This window comes from Agelaius phoeniceus, chromosome 9 (assembly GCF_051311805.1).
Source record: "Agelaius phoeniceus isolate bAgePho1 chromosome 9, bAgePho1.hap1, whole genome shotgun sequence".
Taxonomy (NCBI): domain Eukaryota; kingdom Metazoa; phylum Chordata; class Aves; order Passeriformes; family Icteridae; genus Agelaius; species Agelaius phoeniceus.
In genome coordinates this window covers 13,980,321-14,008,257 of record NC_135273.1, presented here as the reverse complement: position 1 = coordinate 14,008,257, position 27,937 = coordinate 13,980,321, and the positions used below count along the sequence as shown (strand labels likewise).

The window sequence follows — 27,937 nt, the reverse complement described above, 5'->3', positions numbered from 1 at the left end:
TCAGCCTTTGGCCACCTTTGGTCCCCTGAAAGAGTTAAAAGAGCACTTGGAAGAGCTGATGCCTTTGTCCATCCATTTTGAGCACAGCATAAAGGCATTTCCTTCCTCCTGTTTTCACAGTTCAAATAGTAGAAGAGTTCAAAGTGATATTAAAGAATCGTGAGCAGAATTAGCCTCTGGTAATTTGAGTTCCAGAATGTGAAAGAAAAAAGTCCTATGCAGTGATTTGAGGCTAAGTTATAACTTGGTACCACTGCATGTGCATCCCACAGACGTGTGAATGTGCAGAGCCAGGTAATTAACCTGCCTTTGCTGGCTGATCTTCCCGTGGCTGGGTGCTGCAACCCCTCCTCTCTCATGCTGGGGCTGTAATGAAAACAAGCTGTCAGCAGTTTCCAGCACTGCTCCTAACAGGGTCCCTGTGCCGTGCTCTTTCTCTTCTGCTCCCAAGGGACCTGTGGTGCTTTTGGCATTGGTGCTGGACCACAGAGCCTGCAACCCCAATACCAGCAGTTGGGCTTGGTGGGCTCCAACTTCTTGCCCAAGCAGGCTGCCTGGAGCACTGGGATGCTTTATCCAGTGCTGCAGACAGGTAAAGTTCTCTATGCTGAAGTCCTGAAGGGCCAAACAGATGAGTGTAAGTGGAAAAGATGCCCCTTTGCACACCTAGGGGCTTTCCTGGTGCAGCAGGGCTCCTGGGCATTGCCAAGGGGAAGCTGTGCCCTGCCTGCAGGGATGAGCTGAGGGTGTTCTGGTTTGGTGAGCCCATTGTGCCAACTGTGTGTGCCAATTGACATCCATGTGCAAGGGAACCCTGCTGGCAGTGTGTTGGGGATGGGTTTGGGGAGGTGGGGATTCACTTTCCTGATTCTCATCTGTGTTAAATTAATTATCATCTCAGGCTTATACTCACTTAACCAGTGAGATGCAGACTTCTGTGGCTGGGACTCCCACTGCCCTGCCAGAGCTAAGCAGGGTATGGATTAGGGGGTCTTACCAGCTGCCTTCCACGGCCCTTCCATGGTTGTTGCACCCCCCTTTGCCCACAGAGGCTTTTGTTCTCATTTGTATCTGTATTTCCCTTCAGGATAGGAAAAGCTGGATTAATTTTTACTGCTCCCAAGGGAGCTGTTGGTAACTGAAGACATCCTGCTGTCTTTTTTTTTCTCTAAACTGGGAGGCAGGAAATGGCAGGGATGGTTTAGAATGGTTTCCTCACCGTGACCTCCTTCTCCCTGTCTGGTCCTCGCTGCCCCTCCAGTGAGGGATGGCATTTGAGGCAGAGCTGCTTGAAGAGGAAAATTGGCACAGACTTTCTGCAGGCCCTGGGGCTGGAGGAGAGATGTTTCCCTGGGAGGTGCAGCCAGAAAGAGCTTGACCATCCACTTGAGTGTTTGGGAAATGGTAATTTTGGGATTCTAAGGAGAAAGGAGGGAGAGGTGTTAGCTATGTTGCATGGACAGAGTACTAAATGTGGAAAGCACAGGAATAGCTCTCAAAAAGTGCCCCCCGAAGCTGGGAAGTTCCCCATCCCCAGACCCCTCCCATGGTAGAACTGGGAAAGGGACCTGGGAATTCTGAACCTGTGTCTCCCCATACCTTCCCATCCTTGGTATGACACTCAAAGGGACTTTTGTCCACCTAGGAGCCCCATAGATGGGTGGATACTTCATCCCCTCCACTTCACCCCATCTAGGATACTTTTTCCCAGGCTGGTCACTCTATGACAGAGACTTGCAGTGGCAACAGGGGCCTGGAGAGGAGTGTTGAAATTGACCTCACCATGGCACCTTTTTGGGATATTTGCCTGTGGTCTGGTGATTCTTCTTGCCATGGACCAGCACATACCCAGCAAAAAATGCAGCAGTGTGCTGGTCCAAGGCAAGAATAGTGGAAATGCAAAATGGGTGCGGGATGGGGGGTAGGTATTTAACCCCTGGGCTACACCATTAATTACCAATCATAGGGATAAAGTTGGGGCCACATAACAGGAGTGGCGATCTGTGCTTGTGGGGTAAACAGGAGCAAGGAAGTGAGGATCAAGCAAGGGGGCTGGCTGCATTCCCAGGACTCAGCAGTGTTTCCAGCTCTCGCTGTCTGACCGGAGGCATTTCCACCTCCCGGTGTTGTCGTCCTGCTCCAGCTCGCTTGTTCTCCTCCCCACGGGCTCAGCATGTTGCTCATTCCTGCATCCTACGATTTCACAGCATCCCCGCAGCCGGGTGCTAATGAGATTAGACCCAAGCTTTAAGATGTCTCTCTCTATCCTTTGCCATCCAATTACACAGCCCGCATGGTATCTGATTGCCTGTGAGAGGGGAGGACTGGGGCTGGCTGGGATGGGAGGATGCAGCTGGTCTTTCTGGGTATCAGCCCTGCCGTGCTGAGTGGTTTTCTTTTTCTTTTGGTTTTCTTTCTTTCTTTCTTTTTTTTTTTTTTTTTTCCCATTCTCCCCTTGGCTTTGAGCAGCTTCATTTGGCTTTTTCATCGCTTCTCGATGTGGCGGCTGGGCAGAATTTGTTTAAATTAACTGCTTGAATGGCAGCGTTTGTGTGTGTTGGTAGGGGGGAGCTCAGACAGCACCAGAATGGATGAGGAGGATTAAAGGTGCCTAATGGGTTCCAGATGGGCATCCTGGACTGGGAAACACCCCCGCAACCCCAACCCCAGCCAGGGGCCGCTGGTAAGGAGCTTGGGGCTGGGAGCTGGGATGCTACAGCAGAGCAGCTGCCTGGTTCTCCTGCAGCAGGGCGGCTGCTCCGAGCATGTGCCAGTGGCACTGGGGTGAGGCTCCCCAGGGACTGTGACTGCCCAGCCCTGCTGGGGTGAGCAGGCAGATGCACCACAGGAAGCTCCTTCCCTGGCTGCCCTGGATCATAGGGTGCAGCAGGCTCTATTCCCTGCTGCAAGGCTCTGGCAACGTGGGGCTGGGGACAACCACTCTGTGTGTGATTCCAGCTTTCAGAGGTGCCTCAGCTCAATCATTAGCTGACACTGCAAATACAGCCCACTGGGGCAGCACCACTGGTGCATCAGTTTCTGCTCTGCAGTCTTGGTTGCAATGAGGAATGATAATATTTAGTCTTTGTTGCCCTCCCCCTGGGCTCTAGAGGAGCTTGGGGCGAGCACTCACTCAGTTTGACATCCCCACCACTGCAGATGTCAGCGTTTTTTTCGTATTTACAGATGGAAAACTGAGTCACAGAGACAGGAACTAAAGTGCCTGTGTGGCCCTGCCATCTGCATTTCCCAGATCTGTAGGGGTTAGAGACATGGTGACAGCCCTGCCTGTCTTTCCAAGGGCTGTGCCTTCCACCAATGGCCAGATTTCTCCTCCAGAGCTGCTACGTGGTGCCAGGGCTGTGTGTTTGCAGCCTGTCTGGTGGCAGAGCCTTGACTGGAAGCATGTCAGCCCCAAATGAGATGAAGAGTGTGGAAGTGAAGGGCTGCTGGGGTTTGGTGTCACTGGCAGGGACCTCAAGGTCATTGCTTTTGAGTTTTATTAATGGCTGAGAGCAGGAGTAGGATATAAGCTGTGAGACAGTTATCTGCTGGAAATATCACCTGTGCTGTAGGTCAGCACATCATTTTGTGGGAGATTTTAACTTCTTAGGGGGGAGCAGGGCTACAGAAGTGGGCAGGTTTAATGGAAGTGAGCATCACACAGAACCTTTTGCTATTGAAAGCTGGCAAAGCCCTGGTCCTGGTGAGAATGAGCCCACTCACCCTAAAATAGATTTTTGTGAAGGCAGTGGTTTGCTCTGATGTGTCCAGCTGCATCCAAGCAGATGGCTGAGCCAGGGAATGAGGCAAGGCTCAGGAGGGAGACCCACAGCCCCACTCCCCATCCAGGAGGGAGGTGGCAGAGGAGGGCCCTGGCTGGGTGTCAAAGGGACACACAGGGTAGTTGGGAAGTGCTGGCTGACCTCCATCACCTGCTGACCCTCAACCAACGCTCTGCTGGCCAGCCCTCCCAGCTCATCCTTGGCCCCACATTCCCCCACCCGGCTCTTGTTTCCTTCCACAAATATTGAGAAAATAAACAGCACAGCCAAAAGGGGACATCCCTGCATCCCTCCACACACAGCTGCCTCCCCAGGGAGCCACACAGGTGGTGACCTTGCATTCCTCAGTCTGAGGGTTAACTGAGAGAAAGCAAATATTGGCTTCTCCTGGGACTGCTCCAGCCTGTGCCTGCTCCAGCCTGTGCCTGTGGCTAGGGCTGCCTCTTGCCTGAGGAAAGGGACTCATGGTGCAGGCAGGTCCCCATCCCTGGCAGGGGTGGTTGCACTAACATGGCTCTTCACCCAGGTAGCTCAAATTCCCCATAGTGGCCTTGAGCCTGCTCCTTAGGACAGGATCTTCCTATCCCCCATCCTCCTTGACTCTCTTCATCCTGGTTTTGTCTCTTAGCAACACCCCTGCCCAGGACCTGGGCTGTGTGGAGAGGGATGTGACACTTTCTATGCATCAGTCACTTTGTCACCTCCAGAGTGAGTGTGAGGTCATTAACCCCGGAGCACAGTGAGTGAGGATGGAGCATCCCTGCCATGCCTCCCCCCGGTGGCAGCCGCTGCTCTGCCTCCAGCTTGACACCGATCCCCGCTACAGTAACAGTACGGGTGGCAATCAGGGAGGAATTAAAGGATAATTAATGCCAATCCACATGGAAAATTGCTCTCGTCAAACAAACCTGATATCATTTTTTTTGATGAGCTGACAAATTGGGTTGATAAGTAGCGACTGTGCTGACATGATATACCGAGACTTCTGCAAGTCATTTTGCTCTTGCCTGGAGGATATTGCCATGAAAACATTAATATTCTGCAAAAGTCTGTGTAGCATTTCTGACAGCATTCTTCACTGGTAGAAATCCCTGGGGGAATTGCAGTGGTCACCTCTCTGGCAGGGTGCAGTGGGGGTCTGATGGTGGTGAACTAATGTGGTGAACTAATTCTCACCATCTCTGCAAAGCTGCGGTGGTCTTGGAGTCTTTGGTGGCACTACTGACTTTTGCCAATCAGCTCCCAATATCCTGGTCTCTCATTGCCTCCTCTTTCTGCCTTGCACCAGCTGAGGGTGAGCTGAGTGGCCTGGGTGATGCAGCTTGGGAAGAAATCTCCTGCACAGTGAGAGAACTCAGTCTGGAGGACACGTGAGCCAGTGGTGAAAGGAGCAGGGCTGGTGCTGCGGGCGGGATGCCGGTCTAGTGGGGATGCTCTGCCTGAAACACCTGCACTGGGGAACAGCCTCATGCAAGGTCACACAGCTGGGGGAAAAAAAATGTAGGTCACAGCTACAAGACAGGGAGCAGTGTCTGGGGATGTGGTTACACTGAAAAGGACTTAGCAGCCATCGTGTAAGCCTGCTCTGGGATGTGGGCTTCCAGCTTGGGCAGTGATGGATGTGCGGAGTAGCTCTGGGCACAGGGGAGTTGCCAGTTTGGGGGGCAGGAGGCCTCTGCTTTATGCTTCAGGGCCCACAGTTTAGAGAGATGTTGGGAAATTAGAAAGTGCTCAGAGAGGAAGTGCAGGATAATTGGACGTCTGGAAAATCTGCATTCCAGTGAAAAGAATTAAAAAGCTCAGTCTATTTAGTGTATGCAAGAGGAGGCTAGGAGAGAAATTTATCTCCATCTCTGCATACCTGCATGGAGAAAAGCCTGATTATAGGGATGCCATTAATTAAAAAAAAAAAAAAAAAAAAAGAAAAAAGAAAAAGAAAAGAGAAAAAGCATAAAATCATTCAATAGCTGCGGGCTGAAACTAGACAAATTCAGACTAAAATTAAATTTGTCTTTTTCACAACAGAGAGCAATTAACCATTGAACACTTAGCTGGGAAGAGGTGAATTGAATGTCCTTTGAAGTTGCAAAGGAGACTGTACTTCTTTTCCCAGTGGTGAAAACTGGAAGTGTCGGTTGGAGCAGAAATCCCTGGGAGGGCTCTGGGTCTGGGCTGAGTACTCAGAGGTGTCCCAGTGATAAAGTGTCTCCTTCTGGGTGATGGATGACATCCCTTCCGCTCTCCTGTCTGGGTACTGGGGACATAAGTCCAGTGCCTCCAACACAGGCCAGGTCCTTAATTGCTCTCAAAGCCCCCAAGCATCCCTGCTCTGCGAGGCTGGCAGAGCAAAGGCTGGCTGCAGAGGCTTTTCTCTATCTGGGATGATGTGAGTTGGTGTCTGAACAGGCACGTCTGTGGGTAGGGATGGGGCTGCCACAGCTGGGGGCTGCTGGAGGGGGTTCCAGGCTGACCCTGCTGCTCTCAGCCAGGCTGGAGAGATCCACTGGCGCCGCTCTTCCCACGCTCTCCCCAGGGGATGCTCAGCCGTGGCCTTTCTGACCTCTGTGCTGCAGTCCTGTCTGAGCATCTTAGGCAGAAATATATTTTATTAGCTCTGTAAAAGGGAAAGACAGCCTTGCTTTAATTTTATGAGCTCTAGAATACCTTGCCTGGTGAGGGGCTGGCTGAACCTTCCAGGGGCTTCGGCTTGGAGCTCACAGGGCAAATGGCAGTGGTGGCTGAAGTTGTTCTCTCTTCCCTACACTCCTCCCTTGTCCATCACAACTGTTCTTCCTGTGCCCCCACCTCCACAGAGCCAGACAGGTCCTGTTCCTCTCCCGTTCCCATCCATCTGCAGAGAGATGCCAGCAGTGACTGTCACAGCAAGGCCAAAACAGAGTGCTCCTGGATTATCCCAGCGTGGGGTTTTCCTGTCTGTCAGTGCCCAAAATTGTGCCTTGAACAATAAGAATGTGAAATTGGGCTGTAGATGAGGACATGGCTCTGGGGAAGTTACACTGTACATTTGGGGACACTTACAGAGTGGGAGAATGCCGTGGGATGCTTTTGGTGCCCCCCTGAGCAGGGCACTTGCAGCCTGCCAACCCCTGATCCCCCCACCCCGTTTGTAGGACTGTCTTTACATCCTCTGGGAATCTTTGTGCTCCTGTCCTTGCCGCCTGCCACAGCAGGGCCTGGGTTTTGTGCTTTTGCTTCTTTTTCTTCCCTTTATTTTCCAGCCTCTTTCACAAAGACACCTATTCTCCCCTCACCGTGCCCTGGGGATTTACACAGAAAGCTCACCCTCAACATGGCAAAAGAAAGGCCCGGGCGGCCCGGGAGAGGAAGCTCACACAAAATGTGGTGTGTGGCTCTTTGTGTCCCCTTTGTAATTCCTCTGCACAATGAACTGCCCTGGCCACCCACCAGCCCCGGGCTACCCCAGGTGCCTCATCCCTCATCCCTCTCTATCGGGCAGAGGTGGGGATGCTCCTCGACGAGCGGCCGAAAGCACAGCCTTTGTGCTCAGAAAAGGGGAGATTTGGGCAGGATGGAGATGGCCACGTTCCTGCAGCAGAAAAAAGCACCTTGCATCCCCGCTAGCCCCCAGGCAGAGCGCTGGGGGTCCCTCCGGCAGAGCCCTTCCATCAGCCCCGCTCTGACGGCTTTTAACATGCTAATGACCCTCTCAAGGGCAGGAGCAGCTCTGTGTAAAACCCATGTTCAGCCCTCGGTCATGGACATTTGCTCGGAGACACAGTGTTAAATATTTATCCTCCCCGCCTCCCCCCAGCTCCGCAGGCATTAACAATAGCGATTGCAACCGGCCCCTTCCCCCTCGCCGGGAACATGTGGCTCCCGGACCATGACAGCGAACGTTATCGTTTGTACCTGTGAATTATTGATAAGGTGTAAGATAGTTCTTGCGGTGAAAAAATAATGAGAGGGAGAGGCTGCAGCCTGGCAGGGCAGGCGCTGCATCAAACCCTCTTCTCGAGGGGCAGAGCAGGAGGTGGGACCCTGTTCCTGCTGGGCCCATCCACCAGCTGACCAGGCCGGCCCTCAGCAGCGTGTGGCCCGCGCCCGGCTGCCGTCCTGCCTGGTGACTGCCCTCGGCATGGTCTGGCTGGCGCCTGTCCCCTCCTGGCCGCCCGCCACCTTCCCCGGGGGAGGTGGGCAGCTGCCCGCCCTGCCCGGCCCTCGCTGCCTGCGCCCCCCATGAGGCAGGGCCGGCCGCTCCGGCAGCTGCCTGCGGCTCCTGGGGCTGAGCGGGGCCGGCCCCGCTGCTCGCCCCGCCGCGGGAAGGGGCAGGCGCTGCCCGGCCCTGCAGACGCTGTGGCTCCAAGGAGCAGGTGGGAGAGCCTTTCAGCTGGCCAGGCTGAGGGGCTCTGGAGGTCTCCAGGGGCTGAGGGACAGAGAGTGGTCCTTGGCCTGTGGCTCTATGGCCACCGATATGCTGTCCCTGTGCCTTAATCTGTCCCTGCAAAATCAGGGATGATGCTGCTGAGTCCCTGGAAAGCAGGTGGCAGTCATGAAAAGGGGTCAGGTTTAGGGCTGTCGTTTGTTGGAAGGTGAATGCAGAGTGTCCATCCCCTTAGCTGTGTCCCAGAGAGCCCCTGTGTCTGCCAGCTGGGGCAGCTCTGTGCTCCAGCTCTGCCTTGCAAGCCTCTGGGATGCCATGTGGGAAGGTGCAGATGGCTCAGGGGGATCTTGTCATGGTGGCGTGGGCAGTCTGATTAAAATGGTTCAAAGCCCAGCTTTGATATACTTAGACCCTCCATGCTGCTGCTGTGTTTTGCAGGGAGAGCACAAGCAGGAGAGTCCAGGCATTAGCGTGCAGATCTGGGCCAATCTGGGGCTGCACATCTGTGTCCCTGAGCCTGGTGTTGGAGAACCAGGGTCTTCCTCTGTGCCTCACCTCCCCAGACTGCTCTTTGGGTTGTGTGAAGAAGGAAGCATTGCTGGGAGAGGAGCACTGAATGGTCCTTCCACCAGCCTCAGAAGATGGGCTGGAGTCTGCAGGGGCCATGTGCCCCCTCTGCTGCTCCCCACAGTGCTGCCTTTCCAGGTGTGCTGACACAGGAGCGGGCAGAAAACAGCAAAGGCTCTAAAGTGAGAATCAAGGAGTGATTAAGAGAGCAAGTGTGTGTGCAGCATGTCTGCATGCTGGAGGGAGTGTGGACGTGGTGCAGTGGGCCACGGATTGCAGTGCATGCTGCAGGGTATGGACAGAGCAGGCAGTGCAGCAGAGCGTGCGGAGAGCCCCCAGCCCGAGGGTGCTCCAGCGTCAGGCAGCGTTACCCTGGTACAAGCTGCAGCATGGGAGCTGTAGCAAGGAAGGGGCTGAGTACAGCTCTCATCTCACTGCAGCAGAGCATCCCTGAGCAGGTGATTGATCCCAGCATTAAAGGGTCTGGGAATGTGAGCCCTTGTCTCCCCGCTCACCCTTCCCCTCCCTGACTTGTCTCCAGCTGTGCAGCAAATACAAGCCAGTGCACTCGGATAGCAACTTTGAAGTGTGAATTTCAAACACACCCTGTCCTCATCCCCTCTCTCATGTCTGATGGGATGCATAGGGAGCAGCAGGAACACCAGGCACATGAAACAGCCCTGTTCAAAGCCTGGCACTGCAGCTTCTACTTGCAAGTTAAGTTTGCAGGCAATTACCAGGTGGTGTTCCCTGCCATAGCTCCCGGCCTTTTCCCTTGCAAACCGCCTGCTCTCTGCTCCGCTTTTAGGGGAAGAGCCTGGCACAGAGCACACACAAACACCAGAGTACACACTGTGTTGGGCTGGGCTCTTGCCTGCAGGTTAAGGTGGGGGATGCTTCAGCCCTCCTGTGGTCCTCATGGCCCCAGCTCAGCACTGAATTGGGCTCACACCAAGCCAGAGTTGAAGACTGAGGAATAGAAGTTTTCTGTGCAGAGGGCAAAGCAAGTCAGCAGCACTTTGACCCTTACTCATGAGGAGGAGACCAAACCCAGCCCTTTTTTCTCCAGCTGCATTTTGGCTAGAAGGGTGCAGTGGGGATGGCTCATCCATGCTGGATCCCAGGGTGCTGCGGGATGCTCACGTGCTCAGCCAGAGCTGCGGCTGTGTGTGCAGGGGGAGGATCCAGCCCCTTCCTTGTGCGAGGCAGACGCCAGACAGCTCATGTAAACTCGACTTCACAAGACATCAAATGTGCTGTGGTCGGATGGAAATTGGCTCCTGGAGCTCCTTTCTTGTGACACAGAGCAGCTCCTGGCTCCTGCTCCCCCCTCAAAGAGTGGATGGGCTGATAATATGAGGAAGTGCCTGCTCCCCTTCAAGCCACTGTGCCTGGGATCTCATCTCCTGGCTCACTGACAATTTGCATTAATGTTTGCCTAACTAACCAGGAGCCCTCTTACATCCTAATCGCCTTTGCTGGGGGGCTCACATGGCTCATGGGGCAGCAAGACTGGCAGAGGTGATTCTAGGCTCCTATGTCCTTCAGGAATCTCCAACCCTCAGAACAAAAAAAAGCCAGAAGAGTGGGCCCTTTTCTCAATTTACTTGAAATTATGTCATGGATTTCTGTCCAACCAGATCCCTGCATTGTTCCTGAGCAGGATTTCAGTGTGGGAGACAGCTAATTTGCAGTATTTTACATATGTAATATGTTGTCAGAAATTCTTTTAAATGCCTATAATATTTAATTAGGAGGCAGATTTCAGCATATTAGGCAGGAATGGGGCTGTGTAATTAGTTATTGATGATTTAATATCTATTAAGTCAATTAAGTAAAAGCTGGAGGCAAGCTCCCATGTATGAATGTGCCCCATTTTGGGGCTGTTCTGGGATGCAGCAGGGTTGTGCTGGTTGTTTGGCCTTGGAGCAGCTTGTACCCATCCAGGGCTGCTGCAGGGCTTTCCCTCTCCATGAGAGCCATTCTACATGTCAGGAACACCCAGCCCACAGTCCCTGCTGCAGAAGGACATCTCCCACCTGGGTCACATCTCCAGCCTCCTCTTGCAGGGCCTGTGACATGCTTGTCTCTCAAACCTGGTATTTCTGGTCTCAAAACTGATCTGGAATCTGACAAAATATGAATCATCCAAGAGATGTAAGAGCGGGCAGAGTCCTGGGCAGACTAGAGTGTATTTTTAGGCAGCACGTGTTGGAATTTGACTGTTGCATAGGGAGAAAAAGGAGGTTTTCAGATCTGAGTGCTCTGGCCATGCTGGAGCCCCACTACTGGCTCTGCATTGCATTGCTGGCCTTCCCACAGCAGCACAGGAAGGAGGATAAGGTCAGGCTGTGCTGCACAGCCCCTGCTTGACTCTCCCATCACAGAGGACCACACTGGGGGTCCAAGCCCTGCATGTCTTCATGAGTCCCTTTATCCACTGCTGGGAGCTCACAGCATGGGCATGCAAACAGGATTGGCACCTCACCCTTCTGCTGGCCCCAGACAGCAGCCATGGCTCCTGCTGCACCTGGAGCCAGTCACTGGGGCACTTCCAGGAGTGTGCCTGTTTCTGGGGACACCAGCACCCAAAGCTGCATCTGCAGCCCAGCCATGCTGCCATGTCACACTCATGCCAGTGATGATGACTCACATTCCTGCACAGGCTGCCCTGAGATGGCTCCTGCTGCATCTGGTGGCGGGATCCCAGTCTGTAATGCCCCCACTGAGAGATAGGCACCCATCTCCCTCCAAGAGGGCTGCTATCTGCCCAGCTGCCCTGGTCTGGGTCTTTCCCCCTGTGTGGGGCTTGCAGGCAGGACACCACTGTTCGGGAGATTTCATTCTCCTTTTTATCCTGGCGGTTGGAAGCCAGGGAGCCGATAATGATGAAGGAGTGTAAATGTCAGCAGGAAACCAGCTTCAATCAGAAGTGTTAAAAATAAACCTGCCAGGCCTGCTCTGGCAGGGGTAATCAGCCTCAGCAGCTCCTCTCCCCAGGTCCTACAGCACAAGCTGCAGCTGTGCCAGCAGTGCCAGGCCACCTGAGCAGCCATGCTGGAGGCTGGCTGCAACCCTGGCAGCTCCAGTCCTGGCCAGCACCTCCCCTGGAGCTGTGAGGAGCAACCCCCCAAGCCAGCCAGGGTGAAGGGTCCCATCCCCTCTTCCCTGGCAACATCCTCACTCTCCCCTCTGTGGAGCTCCTCTCAGCAATCCTGGCGGCTCTTGAGCTCAATCAGGCTGTGGCAGGAGGTGTGGACATGCAGGTAACACAGTCCCCAGCTATTAAGGCACATCCACAGGGCAGAGTCAGCCATGGGCTCTTGGGGTCACAGAGCTGCTATCCCCACGGTGAGTCAGATGCACTTGGAACAAAGACAGGAGGTGCATTGTTAGCCCCAAAGATAATTAACCTCAGGGCAGTTTTGAAAAGGGCCGTGGGGCTGCTCCATCACTTGAACATTAATACAGAAATTGAAGATCTGTGTGAGACCCCCAAGTGCCCACAGACTCAGGACCAGCACTTTTCAGTCTGTGCCTTGTGATTGAGTGCTGCTGTTGGGGTAGATAGTTCTCCAAGCTCCACACATGCATGGGTCAGAGAAAGGGAGGAGCACCCAGTGGCTCCAGCAACTCGTTTCTGCCTCTCCAAAACAAGGAGGGGCTGTTGATCCACAGCACAGGCAGGTCCATGGGTGGGAGCTGCAGCTGTACTCACTACCTGCAGGCAGAGGTTTCCCCAGACCTGTGGTGTGGTTTTGTGCTAGGGGCTCTTCAAAGAGCAGCTCTGTGGAGGGAAGCCTTGTGGGCTGGGATGCAGCTCCCCTGTGGCATGGCCCTGACTGGGTGCTGCTCTCCCAAACCCCTCTCAAAAGCAATTGTTACTGGGGCAAGGGCAGCCCCAGCTTGGGCCAGCCCTGTGGCAGGGCTTTGCTGCCTGCCTTCCAGCAGTCCTTATCTTGGCTTTGATGTGTGTCACACAAGATGGAGTCTCTTTATCTTCCTGTTGGGTTTTCCCTGTGTGTCCCTATGCTTGATTCCCATGCTCGGGTGATCTTGCAGCTCCACATTCCCTCTGCTGTTTTCCATCTGCCTTTCCTTCTCCTATCCTGGCTGTTTCCTCCTAGCACTGTGTAAAATCACATCTCTTTTACCAGCTGTTGGGCACGATTTGAGATGTCCCACTGGCTCCTTCCTGGCTGCCTTTCATCCTGCAATGCATCTCCCACTTCTCCTCCCACTGCCAGCCTCTCCCAAGAGCTTTCAGGAAGCCCCAGGCTATGAGACATAAGAGTTTTACCTGTCTGAGTGCTAAGGCCAAACATGAGGAGTGTGAAGGACGCTTAGTCATGTCAGGGCATCTTGCCAAGTTCTCCAACTGTCTTGCAAGGTTCAGCCTCAGTTTCAGAACATCCTCCAGGCCATAGGGAGTTTGCTTTAGCTCTTCTTAAAGCTGAGGCCAGTTGCTGTCCCAGGACCTGTAAAGCTGAGGAGCAGCATCACAGATCCAGAGCATCACTTCTTGGCTCACCAAGATCTGGGACAGATCTGGGACAGCCGGGATGCAATTCTCAGCTTGGCTCAGCCTCATTCACACCTCGGAGGAATCCAGGAGGGCTGGCAGGGCTGGCTTCACACTTATTAGCAATTAAAAGCCTCAGAGCCTGGGAGTCAATTAGCTCTGGGCTTTGCAGTGCTGCAAACCCAGGGGATGAGCCTGCTAACCAGAGCTGCAGCCAACTCCCCACAGGGCTCAGGGCTGGCTTGCCAGAAGAGCTATTTGCTTTTTCATTTACACCTTGGATGAGTGCTGCAGCATGGAGTTTGGGGTATCTTCTCGGGTGTGAGCTGCCAGGCAGGGAGCACAGGCTGCATGGCAGGCAGGGCTGGAGCCTGGCACTTCTCAGGGCATGGCACAGCTATGCATGGGGTTGTGATGAGGTGAGGGGGGATTGACCTTGTCCTAACTGTCACAGAGCTACAGGGAGGGTCTTGCTGTGGCACACTGCTGTCTGCTGGAGGTAGAACCACACATGTTCTAGCAAATCCCTGCACCACCCTCAGCTCTCTCTGTCCCAGGCTCTGGAGCTGCTGAGACATCCTGGAACATGTGGGTCTGTGAGTGCTGAGTTGCTATGCTCTGGGCAGCAGTTTCCCTCTGCGGGGTTGGGAGGCCTGGTGTGCAGCCCTGGGAAAGGGACGTCTCTCTGCCTTTTATTTGCAGCATTTGGGAAACATGCTTGAAATGAGCTGAGGTATGCAGATGTGAAGCAGGCAGGTGCACAGACTGGAGGATAGTGTGGTAGCTGGAAAAACATGCTTTGGTGGAAGGTTCATGCAGGGATTTCCCACTACTAGAGGGTAAGAGAGAAGCAAAAACATGAAAAGAGGGAGGAGAAAAGATTTGCTGAACATCAGGGCTAAGGGGACTTGGAAGTGATGAGAAGCAGGGATGCAGAAAAGCGGGAGGCTGTGCAGCAATGGGGCCAGTGGCTGGGTGCCTTGGGTCCCAGGGGCAGTGGGACACGGGCTGTGAGCCAGGCAGGTGCAGTTTTAATGCTCAGTGTCCAGCCAGACGCTGGAGAGAAAGAACCCTCCCCGAGCAGACAGTGAGAACGGGGTCGGGGGTAGATGTGTCAGCCACAGAGGAGGTCCTTCTGCAGGAAATGACAGGCTGGCTGCTCCCACAGGTGGGTTGCAGGACACTCCCCTGCCCTGCTCACCCCGGGCTCTGCCAGACCGCAGGGCACTGGACACAGAAGGAGCTGTGGCTCCCTCAAGGCACTTTGGGACGCGGGGGAGCTGATGGCGATGCCTTAGCCTCGTGTTAGCTCCCCTTCCTGCCGATAACGAGGTTGCAGGAACAAAGGGACACTGTGGGGAGGGGGCGGTGACAGGCACGCAGGGTTTGCAGCTTGTTATTTCACTTGTGTTTCCATTAAAGCTGCTGCTTTTAACTTGTTTCAATCTCTGAAGAGGCTCCAGGGTGCGTAGCAGATGCTTTATTCCCCCTCCCTCCCACCCTCCCTCTTTTCCTTGGCCAGCTCCCCTTGTTCCCATAGCATCCCCCTTCCCACAGAGGCCGAGTCCGCAGCTCTGGCACTGCAGCTCAGCCCACGCAGAAGCTGATCCTTGCTGGGGCTGGACCGGAGCCACTGCCCAGGCGCTGCCCTGGCAGAGCTGCTCAGCAAAGCCTGGCCCCTGCTAGTGCCCTCCTGGCACAGATCACCCACTCACTGGGGACATTGCACTGGCCCCAAATTCCCCAATGCCCAAACAAGGGGCTGCTGGTGTTACCCGTAGTGCATGGACCCACATGCCTCAGCATCCCCGGGGTGTCCCCTCAGCACACACTGACACCGTGGTGGCACCCTTGGGTGATACCAGCCAGAGTCAATTGCTGCTATCAGCGGGTCGTGGCATGGTCAGCAGTGTCCCTTTGAAGCCACTGAGATTTATGCACACCCTGAAATGTTTTGCTAAATCAACACCACGACGCTGGGGCTGGGACTCCTCTCACTAACTGTTGCCATGAACATATGTTGGCTTTTACACATGCTCTGCTCGTCTGTCCAAGCAACAAACCTCCCCAGCTTTAATGTTTTTGGAAGCATCTGCATCTCCTGGGAGGGAAAGAAGCAGGGCCAGAGCCTGGGGTCAGCACGGCACTTTGGGAAGCCTGGGGAAGGCAGGGTAGTATGCTTGAAGCATTGCTCCCTGCTCTGTTCACTTTTGCACTCTACTCTGTGGACACAGTGGACAGGCAGAAGTTTTTGATAGGGCTTGTATCACTGAGGTCTGAGACACTCAGCACATCGTGGTGTCAAGTTGTGTTTTGCCTTGCTGCAGCAAAGGATTGTTTTGTCCTTATGTATAAGGCTTGGCAAGGAGGAGCTCTGATGCATTGCTTTCACTGGTGCTGAGAAAATAAGAAGAAAAGAAATATTACAAGAAGCCTCAGGTGGGATTGGGTCAGCTCTCCTAAGAGAAGTGATTATTTACTTTCACTTGAACCACAGTGGATATGACCTGGTGCCAAGAGATGCTGAGGATGCTGGTCCCTTTGGGAGGACTGTCCCATGGCCTGGAATCGTATCAGCCACCACGGGTGGTGTGTGAGCAGGTGATGATGTGGGTACACAGCCCTTGCACGGGGAAAATGACACTCAGGGCTGGGCAGCCTGGGTGATTCAGAGCATAAGGACGCTGTATCTTGCAGGTGGGGACATGAGCCCTGCTTTCCAGTAGGAATGGGGTAGAGATATGCATGTAAGGGCATATAGAGGCCAAACTGCCCATCTCACTGTGGAGCAATGAGAACACAGGGCAGGAGAGGTCAGTGGTGGCTTTCAGGCTGGTGTGGTGACTAGAAGGATGGCCGGTTGTCTTAATCTCAAGGACCTTTGTAGGGATACCACCCTGCCTTTGCACAGTGCCACAGAGATGTCTCCTGCCCTGGATTTGGTTGCTGCCAGCATCCTTGTCCCCTCTGTCTGTGCTGTCCCTGCTCCATGCACCCTTTCCCAGTGCCCATCAAGGCTGTGTGTGTCAGGAGGCAGTTTCTGTGGCTGCAGGTTGCAGTCTCCCCCAGCTCGCTGCGGGCTGTGGCAACCAGAGCTTAGAGGATAATGAGATCTTAATAGTCCAATTATATCCCATCGATTTACTCAGCACGTAATTGTTGGCGGCTGGGGCTGCTTGATGAGCCGCTCCACTCCGGCTGCCAGCAGGGAGGGCTGTGCCACCCCGCCCAGCCTGGGATGCTGCTCACAGCAAACAGCTGTTCCCCCTTGAACCCCTGTAGGAGCAGTGCCTCCCTCCCCCACTTCCAGCTCACTGTCCCCCTCTTCCAGGAGGGGGCAGTGACAGGAGTGACAGGCAGAGATCGTAGCCGGGATCCTGATACCCTGCCCTGGCTGGGCATTCCAGCATTGCCCTGACCCCAGGCTGATGTCCCCCATACTGCCCTGGGGAGCAGAGGGCTGTGCATCTCTGCCTGCCGCTAAAACAGGGTGACAGAAGTGACTCCTGGTGGGTGACAGTCCCCGCCAGCAGAGCAGTGGTGGAGCCATTGTCCACGCAGCCTGCACTGGGCAGGGTGGTGCTAGCAGAGATGTGCCCAGCTGGTCTCCCGGCAGCAGGAGTCAGCTCCCGAGCATCCACCTGCAGGTGTTCTTGCCACAGCAAGGCTTGGCAGGTGCATCTCGGCACTTGGCTTCTATTAATTTTCCTTTTGAGCTGGCTGTGGCTGAGAGATGCATGGACTTCTAATTTGGAGGATTCACTCTTAGCTGTGATTGTATGCCTGCCTTTGTGATTGTGTTGGTCGTTCCTTGTTCTAGCATTGTGAAAAGCAGTAAATAATGTTCCTTGTCCCCACACCATGCTGCTTTGTGCCCTGTCCCATTCCCTCCCATTCCCCCTTCTGCCCCCTGCCAAAGGGCCTTTTCCAGAAACCCCACCATGTTTCTCCAGAGTGGCAGGGGCTCACACTGAGCCCACCACTCTACACCTTGGCTTGTTTGTAACCATGCGTCAGCACCTGCCATCCCACCTTGTCCTGTGCAAATGCCCTCAGCCCCAAGGGCTGGGGTTGCAGTGGGTGGCAGGCAGCAACAGGCAGTGGTGGGTAGCACACAGGCTGTGACCTTGGGGACAGTGGGGTGACATGGGCTGGGGGCAGTGGGCGGTCTGTCCATCTCCCTTGGCCAGGATGGAGTGGTGCCAGCAGCTGGGCCAGTGGAGCCCATTAAAAATCAAACAGTGTGACATAATGCTGGGGGCATGCCACGGCAACCTGAACCTGAGACAGGCTGTGGGCTCCTGCTCAAACTCTCACTGGGGACTGGGGCAGGTGACACAGCGGACAAAATTCTGCCTTGTTGCCCTGGCATCCTGCTAATGCAGAGGAGGGGTGGCTGCTCCCCATCTCCAGCAAGCAGCTCCCTAAGGGACACTCCTCCTTGGGCACTGGGTCTTTGAAGCACTGGGGACTTGTGTGCATCACCTCAAGTGGATTGTGTAGCCACATGTGGGATTGTGGACATGTGGGTGACACTTCCCCCAGCACAGGGCTGCAGGTGCTGATGCTGACGCAAGCAGTGGGTGCAGCAGCTCCTGCCCTGAAGTGGCAACAGGGAGTGCAGAACCCTTGGGAGACTCTGGGCTGTTCTACTAATGCAAGTGCTGATTAGTCTATTGATTTTTTGTAATGCAGGAGTCTTACTGTCCCTTCAGCTCACCCCTTGTCACCTGTCAGGCAGTGAAGGTGGTGGTGTGAACAGCTGTCAGCCCTGTCTCTGCTCATCCCTCTCCCCTGGACAGGCTGTGCTGGGACAGACAGCATGTGCAGGGTGATGTGAGGGACACCAGGTTGCTTAATAGCTGCAGGTGCCACAGTCCTTGCTGGGGAAATGCTGTTTGTGCTCTGGCACAGCTGCCTCTGGCATGGCACCAATGAGGTGAGGCTGGGATCCAGGGAGCACTTGCTCCAGCATGAAACACGATGCTCTGCAGGGCTGGTGGCTTTGGTTGCCTTGTCTGCTTGAGGCTTGGTGGATGGTTGCTGTGGCTGAGCTGGTGCCCGCAGTGATTGGTGTCAGCACTGGTGGAGCGGAGCTGCTGCAGCAGTGCTTGGTATGTGAGCCAGGGGCATGCAGTGTCGTGCATTTTCATTGTGGGAGCTGTGGGTTGGCAGAGGCTGAAGCCCTCATAATGAGTTTCCAGCATGGGTGCTGGGGAGGAAACAAGGTAAAGAGAGGAGCAGCCCCCTGCACTTCACCTGCCTGGAGTTGGCATGCTGGCACTGCCAAGGTGGAAAGTCAGTCACCTGGCACAGCGTGGCCCGCAGCCCTCGCCGCTGTGCCTGGGACATGACACGGGCTGCAGCCTTGGCCCGGACAAGGTGCCCGCGTGGCTGCTACCGCCGGGCAGGCTGGACCTGTTCACCAGCAGTGGAGCCAGCCCAGCGGCGCTGCCAAGCCGGGCCGCCTGGCGAGGGCCGCGCCTCGCCGGAGGCTGCCAGGCCGCCCCGGCGCTCTTGGCAGCGGGGGGCTCGGCGGACGCGGGGCCAGCGCCGCTGGAAGCAATTATTGCCCCGCTGCGTCCGGCCCTAATCCCCTCACACGGCGCGCAAGGAGCCGGCTCGCCAAACAAGGCTCAATCAGGTTAAAGTGTGAAGTCAGGATTAGCCAAAAGAATGAGAGCGTGGTAATAGCTCCGGCCTCCTTGCCCGGCCGCCGCAGCCCCGCCGCGGCCCCCTCCCTCTCGCCCGCCCTGCGGCCCGGCGGGCTCTTGCCGGGGAGATTAAGGCTGCCGGGGTTTGTTTGCCTGAGTGGGCTCCCCACTGGGAAGCCATGTCGAACAGTTTTGCTCGGGCGCCCCGCTAAGCGCCGGGCAGGGCGTCGCGCTGGGGGGTTGGCTCCCGCCGCCGAGGCCCTGCCAGCCCCGCGGGGCCGCGCCCGCGCCTGGCTCCTCGCCGAGGCTCCCCGGGAACCGGGGCGGTGCGATGGGGCTCTGGCTGCCAGGAGAGGCAGCGCCGGGACACCTCCTGCCTCGCTAGGGGTACCGCGAGTGTCTGACAGCCGTCACACACACAATGGGGCAGAGCAGCCCGGTGTAAGCTGTGAGCAGGGAAGCTCCTGAAATCGCGATCCCTGACTGCCGCCATCCCCCTCACTGCCCGGCAGGGAGCACTTGTGTGGATATCGGCTGGCCATGAGGCTTTTGGGGGACTTGGAAGAAAAGTGGGTGCCTGCCTTCTTGCCATCACACAGCTGTGGGTTGGAGCTGGCTGCTGCTGTTGTACAGGCATCTGATGGGTCAGAAATCCATGTGGGAGGTGAGTGTAGTGACAGAGGTGTCCTCCATCACGTCCTCACCCCCTGTTATACTTTCCCTTTGCACCCCTGGGACTACCATAGCCCTCTGTACCTTGTGCTGTGCAAGGACAAGCACTGTGAATGGGCTGGCTGTTTGGTAAACACCTGGATTCAACAGCCAGGAACTCTTTAACTTGGAGCTTGAGGACAATACCTGGAAGTGAAACCAGAAGAGGCAGTGAGGGTGACTGTGACAACTCCCCCTTCTCTGTGCCTATCCATCAGCTGGTCCCCGGCAGGCCTGTCAGACCTGCCAGTGCCTGTGGCCAGCACTGCAAGCTGGTGCTCCACGTGCCATGGCAGCGACACTCTTGTATTCAAGTGGGGCATGAGGTGGCACCAGTGCAGCCGCCGTGGGTGCTGCGAGCGGCACAGCGGGGCGAGGAGAAGCCGTGCCATCTGCTGTTTCTTCTGCGCCAACGTGTAAAGCAAACATAGCTGGGAGCTATGAAACACCAGGAGGGAAGGGGCCGTGCCTTGTTCCAACGCCGGGGCCTGAGGATTCCACAGGCAAAGCATGTGTTTGTCCTGGTGTCGTCAGCTGTGTAATTGTGCAATGTAATCTAAGCCCGGTGCCGGGGCCTTGCTGAAACCCTCCCATCCAGCGTCTGTCCCTCTTGGCTTCGGTACCCCCCACGGCAGCACTTCATCAGGGACTGTCACAAAAAGCTGTGAAGGGGAGAAGCCTCGCAAAGTCAGTTGCAACCTTCTAGCAGCATTTCCGTCGCAAGCTGCAAATGAGCAGCTTGGAGACAGACGCTTGGGTTTGCTCCCTGGGCACACTGGGACTCCCATGTGCTCCAAGCAGAGAAATGGGAGCGAGCTTTCCATGGGGGAGCCAGACAAGTCACAGACAGGACCTGCACCCCTGTGAGAGGAGTGCAGAGCACTGAAGTGTGGTACTCACCTCTGTGATGGTTTAATGCTGGAGGACAGGCAGCTGCCAAGAACGAACGCGGTGCACTGAGTGCTTTGCTAGAAAGATTGATGAAATGCACCTGGAGGGTTCATGGAATCAGAGTATGGTTTGGGTTGGAAGAGAACTTGAAGATCATCTAGTTCAAACCCTTGGCCATGGGCAGGGATGGCACCCACTGGATTAGGTTGCTCAGTGCCCCATCCAGCCTAGCCTTGAACACTTCCAGGGATGGGGTATCCACAAGTTCTTTGGACAACCTGTTCCAGTGGCTTGCTATCCTCACAGTAAAGAATTTCTTCCTTACATCTAATTTAAAACTGTGCTCTTTTAGTTTAAAACTGTTTCCCCTATCACTGTCTGCCCATGTAAAAAAGTTGCTATCTTTTCCTAAGAGTTTTCTAAGGGATTCCTTGTGGGAGCTAAAAGAGAAAAGAGGAATTGGTGCAATGCTGTCTTTTTCTGAAAAGTCAGTGCAATTCCTCGGGGTCCCCAGACTCATCACATCCCCAGCATAGTATGAGGAGAAGATGTTTGTATTTGAAGGAGTGCTGGACTTTCCCTTTGGAGAGGGTGAGGGAAACTGATCCCCCGTGGGCGGGTCGGGCGGAGTTCTGGGAATAGCCGGCACAGTCAGGGCAGCGGCGCAGGCAGCACGAACAGCAGGGCAGCCTGGCAGTGCCGCCACGTGGGTTGCTGCGAAACTGCGCCTGCTGCTCGCAGAGGAGCTGGGCTTGTCCTTCTCCAGAAACCTGGGCAGTTCCTGGGGCGACATCTCCCTTCCACTGCTCCGGCAATGATGCTTTGCCAGCCGGGTTTGTTTCCCAGGAGTGACCCAGAGTGATGTACGAACTGTGCGGGGGCAGGGGCTGGTGCATCACACTGGACTGTATAGCATCTCCTTGGTGGTGAGGCATCCCACTGGAGGGCTAGGCAAGCCCACTGTCCTTTCATTTTCCTTTTCCTCATGCAGCTGTGCACGTAATGCTGGTGCTTCCCTCTGGGGACATTTTCTCATTGTGTTAGTGAAGCTTTCAGCTGCGGTGAAGTCCCAATTTGGAGACCTCCTGGTGTTTTGCAAGCAGCTTGTGCCCATTTGTTGAGCCCACTTTTTGGAGGAAATGAGGGCATGGGGAGGAAATTGGATGCTGTGCCTCCATCCTGACCCAGTCCAGCTGTGGAATATCAATAGCAAACAGGCTTTGTTATGTTGAAGGAGAGCTGGTGAGCACTATGTGTGAAGTGCTGATATCTATGGACACCCTAAATCACCTCTTGGGGCTGGGGATGAGGTGTCTGTGTGGCCTGTGTAATTCTGGGGACATTTAATCTGTGTGGGATACCCTGGTCCTCCTCCTCACTCATCCATGGACTTGTATAGGAAAAATGCTATGTTGTGCCTCAGTTTGCCTCTGCCAGGAAGGAGATGGGAACTTGACCTCCTGCCCCAGGGGTGGCTGGAGCAGGACTATGCTGGCACCCCAGGATGGGAGCAGGCAATGCAGTTGCCAGCCAATTTCAGAGGAGCTGCTCACTATTAGAGGGTGGGAGAGGGAATGGCTATTTGGGAGCCATGGAGAATAAATAAAACAATCAGGTCTTCCCACAGCTGAGTCAGTCTACCCAGACCCTGCTTGCAGTGAGATTTGTGGTCTTCATAGTCTTTAAAAGCCAGCCCAGGCATGATAGGGGATCTGACCTGCTGCCAGCCCTGCAACACAGAGCCCTTGCTGGCTTGGCATGCCCTGGCATTACAGAGCAGGTGATTACACAGACAGTACCCTACAGTGATGAAGTAAATAATGACCCGATTATTTGTACCCTCTGAAGTGCAGGTCAGGCTCCATGGGAATGCCTCCTGGAGCCACTAAGTGTAATTACCAGTTAATCAGCAGGGACCTGTAATTATAGCAGTCAGAGAGCATTTAAGTATGGAGGGTTTTCCCGGAGCTGTGCCAGTCAGCTCTGCTTGTCAGAGCCAGGGACTGCAGTGCCCAGGGAGGCCCAGTTACTTTGAGCCACCATGGATGGAGTCAGACTTGCCTCAGGACAGCCAGCAGAACAGTGGTCAGCCAAGGACCTCAGCCAAATTAGTTTGTCAGAGTCCCTGAGGGATCACTGAGTGCCAGGGCGTGCCCCTGCCTGTGGATGCCCTGCTCCCACGGGACATCACACTTTGCAGGCACTGCCCATTTGCCTTCCTGCCTCTTTCTTCTGCAGGGACCTGAGTGAGAACCTCATCCAGGCCATCCCCAGGAAAGCATTCCGTGGGGCCACCGACCTCAAGAACCTGTGAGTCCTGGCAGTGTTGGGCATGCGGGAGTTTGGGGTCATGTCCAGTGGCAGCAGGCAGCAGAAGATCAGGAGCACTGATTGCTCCCTGCCTGGGCTGTCCCAACAATTCTCCCTTTTTTTCCCTTTCTCCTGCAGGCAACTGGACAAGAACCAGATCAGCTGCATCGAGGATGGGGCTTTCCGTGCCCTGCGGGGGCTGGAGGTCCTGTAAGTGACTGGGGACAAGGCTGGAGCCTCCAGTCTGCAACCCCATGCAGGATGAGGGTGTCCTTGAGTGTCCCCCCTCACTGAGGTGCTGCAGGGACATCCCCAGCATGCCATCTCTCCCTGGGCATGAGCAGGGGCTGACCAGGGTTTTGGTACAACTGCTGCAGAGCTGTGCTCCAGGGCTTGATCCTGCCCCTGAGGGCCACCTGGGTGCCACTGGCTGTGGAGAGGAGATGCCTGGGAAGGACAGCAAGTCCTGCTGGGGGTTTGGGCTGTCCCCAGCCTGTAGTTCTCCATCCATTCACCCTGTGCTAGGTTGCTCCCAGGGATTAGTGACACCTAGACCATCTCACGTGCCTATTTACAGCCTGTCTGCCCTGACTTTCTTTGCCTGTTTGCCCTTCTTTGTCTTCCTGCAGGACTCTGAATAACAACAATATCACTTCAATTCCTGTGTCCAGCTTCAACCACATGCCCAAGTTGCGGACATTGTGAGTGCCAGGGCCGTGGTGGTGGTGGGAGTGGCCTCCTAGGCTAGAGTGGGATGTCTCCAGCTCTGCTGCTGGTGCTGGTGTCTCAATAGTGCTGGGACGGCACCATGGTGAGGGAATGGAGGGGACACCCCTGCAGAGCATCCCCAAGTACTGCCAAGCAAGGTGGCCTTGGCAACTGTCACAGATGCTCTTTGGCCCCTCTGTATCTCCCTCTGAATCCCCCCAGCCTTTGGGACGAGCCAGGCTGGGGCATCCAGAGGGCAATGGGGTGAGCAGGAGCTGTCCTGTGTCTGCTGACAGCTCCATCCATCTGCCCGCAGCCGCCTGCATTCCAACCATCTCTTCTGCGACTGCCACCTGGCCTGGCTGTCACAGTGGCTGCGCCAGCGCCCCACCATCGGGCTCTTCACCCAGTGTGCTGCTCCCGCCCAGCTTCGCGGCCTCAACGTGGCTGAGATCCAAAAGAACGAGTTCAGCTGCTCCGGTGAGGGGGCAGAGGAGGTGGTGGGTGCCAGGGCAGGGACATGGGCCAGGGGGACAAGGCTTCTGCCACCAATGCAGCCCATCTCCACTCCCTGCCATGTGCCTCAGCTCAGAGCCTCAGAACACATGTTGTGGGTTCATCTCAGGTCAGCGCAGTCCTTGGTGAAGGGACAATATGGGGACAATGCCACCCTATCCATGTGACAGTACATCAGTCTGTGCCTTTGGAGCTTTTGCAGGGGGTTGGGGTGCACCAAGATCTTATGCACCCACTCAGGGGTGCCATGAACTGTCCCTGTATACTGAGCTGTCACAGGATCCCTTCTTCAGGCTGCTGCCACATACTGGCCTGGCTCAGCTTTTTGCAATTCCAATGCTGGCTGCTTCCCTGGCAGGACAAACGGACTCAGCACATGCCCAGCTCTGCAGCTTGTCCTCCGGCTCCTGCCCAGCCATGTGCACTTGCAGCAATGGCATTGTGGACTGCCGGGGCAAGGGGCTGACGGCCATCCCCGCCAACCTGCCCGAGACCATGACAGAGATGTGAGTATGGCCCCACACCATCACCACCGGGCTCTGGGTGGCTCAAGGCACTGGGAACACAGGAGCAATCCTTGCAGCTCAGCCACTCCGTAGGCTAGCAGGCCTTCCTTGCCCTTCTCTCCCTCTGCCCAGATTTAGCCCTGGATTTAGCTGCATTAAAAATGTAAATAGAGAAATAATCTCCTTAGAGGAATCCAATTATGGTGCAGAGCCCCTGCTGGGACAGTGCAGAAAGCATGTGGGAGGCAGCAGGCACCCCCAAACCCAAGGTGCTGGGGAGGAGAGGTGCTTCCTCCACCCCAGCCACCATGGTTTCCCCACCCATGGCACCTTTCCCTGATGGAGAAAGCCCCAGCTACAGGATGCAAGTTATCTCTGGGCAGAATATTTCCACTCCTGTGGGGTAACTTACTGCAACCTTAGGAGTCCTGCAGGCCCAGCTCTGTCAGTGGGGTTCTGGGGTTTGCCAAGCCCTAGAGCCCTCATGTCTCCCTATTCTCTTTGCAGACGCCTGGAACTCAACGGCATCAAGTCCATCCCCCCAGGAGCCTTCTCACCCTACAAGAAGCTGCGGAGGATGTAAGTGTGCAGCCTGTGCCAGCTCACCCTGAACCCCAGCACCCTTCACCCTGCTGGCCACTGCTGAGAGCTGACAGACATGGGGCACCTGTTGTGACACGGGTGCCCCATATGGCAGCACTGGGAGGGGGTCTTGGATAACCCCAGCTCTGTATATTGGGTCTTGGGGGTGGTCCACTGGAACAAGCAGAAGGATGAGGACATGGGACAAGAGAAGAGGGGACCAGGCCACCTTCTCCCTTTGGGTTTCAGAGACCTGAGCAACAACCAGATCTCGGAGATCGCCCCTGACGCCTTCCAGGGGCTGCGCTCACTGAACTCCCTGTAAGTGTCTACACTGGTGTGGGTGGGATGGGGTGGATGCTGTACCCCTTAACCATGGCCCACACCACTCCCTCCATCTCTCTCACACCAGCCTTTCTTTCCCAGGGTGCTGTATGGCAACAAGATCACGGACCTCCCTAAGGGTGTCTTTGGAGGACTTTTTGCCCTGCAGCTGCTGTAAGGCACCAATGGCTGTGTGGGATGCTTTTCAGGGACACAGGGAAGCAGGACTGAGGTCCCTAGTACCCATGGTGCAGTGAAGGGGTGTCCCCAGACTCACATCCCTCCCTCCCTGCCAGGCTTCTCAATGCCAACAAGATCAACTGTGTACGGGCTGATGCCTTCCAGGATCTGCAGAACCTCTCACTGCTCTCACTGTATGACAACAAGATCCAGAGCCTGGCCAAAGGCACGTTCACCTCCCTGCGGGCCATCCAGACTCTGTGAGTGTTCACTCCAGCTCCCGTGGCTAGGCAGGAGAGCCTCTGGGGGAAAAGCATCTCCAGGGCTGGAGCTGCTGATCACCCCCTGCTCCTGGCAGTGTGTCACCCACTGCTCCTGGTGGTGTGTCACCCGCTGTCCCTGGCACAGGCACCTGGCCCAGAACCCTTTCATCTGTGACTGCAACCTGAAGTGGCTGGCAGATTTCCTGCGTGCCAACCCTGTGGAGACCAGTGGAGCCCGCTGTGCCAGCCCCCGGCGCTTGGCCAACAAGCGCATCGGCCAGATCAAGAGCAAGAAGTTCCGCTGCTCGGGTGAGAGCTGTCCCCAGCCCTGTCACAGGCATCCTGCAGCACAGCTGTCCCCAGCCCTGTCCCAGCCTGGTGTCTGTGTGCTCAGAGGGCTGATGTGTTGTTTTTTTTCCCTCAGCCAAAGAGCAGTATTTCATCCCAGGTGAGCAGAGGAGCTGCACACATGTGCATGGGTGTGTGCATGGTGCCCTTTTAGCCAGGCTGACTGCGGGGGTGTTGTGCCACAGACCCGTGGCCTGCCCCAGCAGAACCATACTTCATTTCCCACTGGGTACCAGGATGTGTTGTGGCATCTCCCATCCTGCCGTTACCTGGATGGGCGCAGAAGTGTCCCCAGGGTCCAGTTTTGTTTGGAGGAGGGTGGTGGGCAGGGCAGTGCCCCGTGTACCCAGGAAAAATATCCTTGTAGATAAACTTCTTTGGGCATGGAGAAAACTAATATGTGCACAAGGGCTGGAATGAAGGGAGCTAGGGAGGAAAATGAGACCAGGTGGGCATGTGGGAGGATCAGAGGGAGAGGAGGGAGGCACAGTCCCCTGTACCTCTGCCTGTGGGAGCCCACGCTGCCTTCACCATCACACAGGGACAGAGGATTACCAGCTGAACAGTGAATGCAACAGTGACGTGATCTGCCCCCCAAAATGCCGCTGTGAATCTGGTGTGGTCGAGTGCTCCAACCTGAAACTCACCAAGATCCCAGATCGCATCCCACAGTCCACAGCGGAGCTGTAAGAGTCTCCTCTCTCACTCTGCTTTCCTTCCTGCAGCAGGCACCTTTCTGGCGCTGGGGTTTGGCTCAGGGTTTGGGCTGTACCAGGTACTTCGCAGGCATTTCCTGAGCTCTTTTCCCTGCTGCCCACTCCAGGCGCCTGAACAACAATGAGATCTCCATCCTGGAGGCCACTGGCATTTTCAAGAAACTCCCACATCTGAAGAAAATGTGAGTATTGGGGAGGCACAGCCATGTCAGGAGTGCCGAGGGCTGGGAAGGCACATGGGGTCCTGATGCCAGGGCAGACTGGGGCATGAGATGGAGGACATGTCCCAGCCTGAGAGTCCTCTGAACAACTGGCATCAGGGGGTGCTTAGTGGGATCTGGGGGAGGCAGAGTTCAGGATGAGCTCAAGGCAGAGCCCTCATCCCAGCCTGCTTTTCCCTCTTCACAGCAACCTCAGCAACAACAAGGTGTCAGAGATCGAGGATGGGGCATTTGAGGGGGCATCCTCTGTCAATGAGCTGCACCTCACTGTCAACCAGCTGGAGTCTGTGCGCAGTGGCATGTTCAGGGGCCTGGACGGGCTGAGGACACTGTGAGTCCCTTCTCCTCCATGAGCACCCAGATGGGGGGACATCCTTACTCCTTGCATCCTTGCAGGGCCAGCCCAGGATGCCTTGCCCACCAGCTGGCTGCATCCAGTGCTGGGTGGGGCAGGTTTTTGCTGCTCAGGGACTTGCTCAGGCTCATTCTGCTGCCCAGCACTGAGGTGGGCACAGCCTGAGCACTGCTAAGGTGGGTTTCCCCCGTGGTGCCTGCCTGTGTTGTAGGTGCCCTTGTTCTCTTCCCTCTGCAGGATGCTGAGGAACAACCGCATCAGCTGCATCCACAATGACAGCTTCACAGGGCTGCGCAACGTCCGCCTGCTCTCCCTGTATGACAACCAGATCAGCACAATTGCACCAGGAGCCTTTGACACACTGCAGTCCCTCTCCACATTGTATGTCCCGGGCCCCAGGGGATGCCCCTAGCCT

At 55.6% G+C, this 27,937-nt stretch overlaps 1 protein-coding gene across 3 annotated transcripts in view; it reads left to right on the top strand.

Moving 5' to 3' along the window:
• Positions 1-27,937, top strand: part of SLIT1 (slit guidance ligand 1) — a 60,664-nt gene that overhangs the window by 20,923 nt on the left and 11,804 nt on the right. For all 3 annotated transcript variants that reach the window (XR_013183451.1, XM_077182989.1, XM_077182990.1), the window contains exons 5-19: positions 22,732-22,803; positions 22,942-23,013; positions 23,433-23,504; positions 23,828-23,991; positions 24,386-24,533; positions 25,041-25,112; positions 25,365-25,436; positions 25,542-25,613; positions 25,736-25,879; positions 26,028-26,191; positions 26,307-26,330; positions 26,772-26,916; positions 27,054-27,128; positions 27,355-27,498; positions 27,760-27,903. Coding sequence is in view for 2 of the 3 variants with exons in the window: in XM_077182989.1 (XP_077039104.1) it covers positions 22,732-22,803; positions 22,942-23,013; positions 23,433-23,504; positions 23,828-23,991; positions 24,386-24,533; positions 25,041-25,112; positions 25,365-25,436; positions 25,542-25,613; positions 25,736-25,879; positions 26,028-26,191; positions 26,307-26,330; positions 26,772-26,916; positions 27,054-27,128; positions 27,355-27,498; positions 27,760-27,903 (1,584 nt within the window). In the remaining variant the exon portion in view is untranslated. The remainder of the gene's footprint in view (positions 1-22,731; positions 22,804-22,941; positions 23,014-23,432; positions 23,505-23,827; positions 23,992-24,385; positions 24,534-25,040; positions 25,113-25,364; positions 25,437-25,541; positions 25,614-25,735; positions 25,880-26,027; positions 26,192-26,306; positions 26,331-26,771; positions 26,917-27,053; positions 27,129-27,354; positions 27,499-27,759; positions 27,904-27,937) is intronic.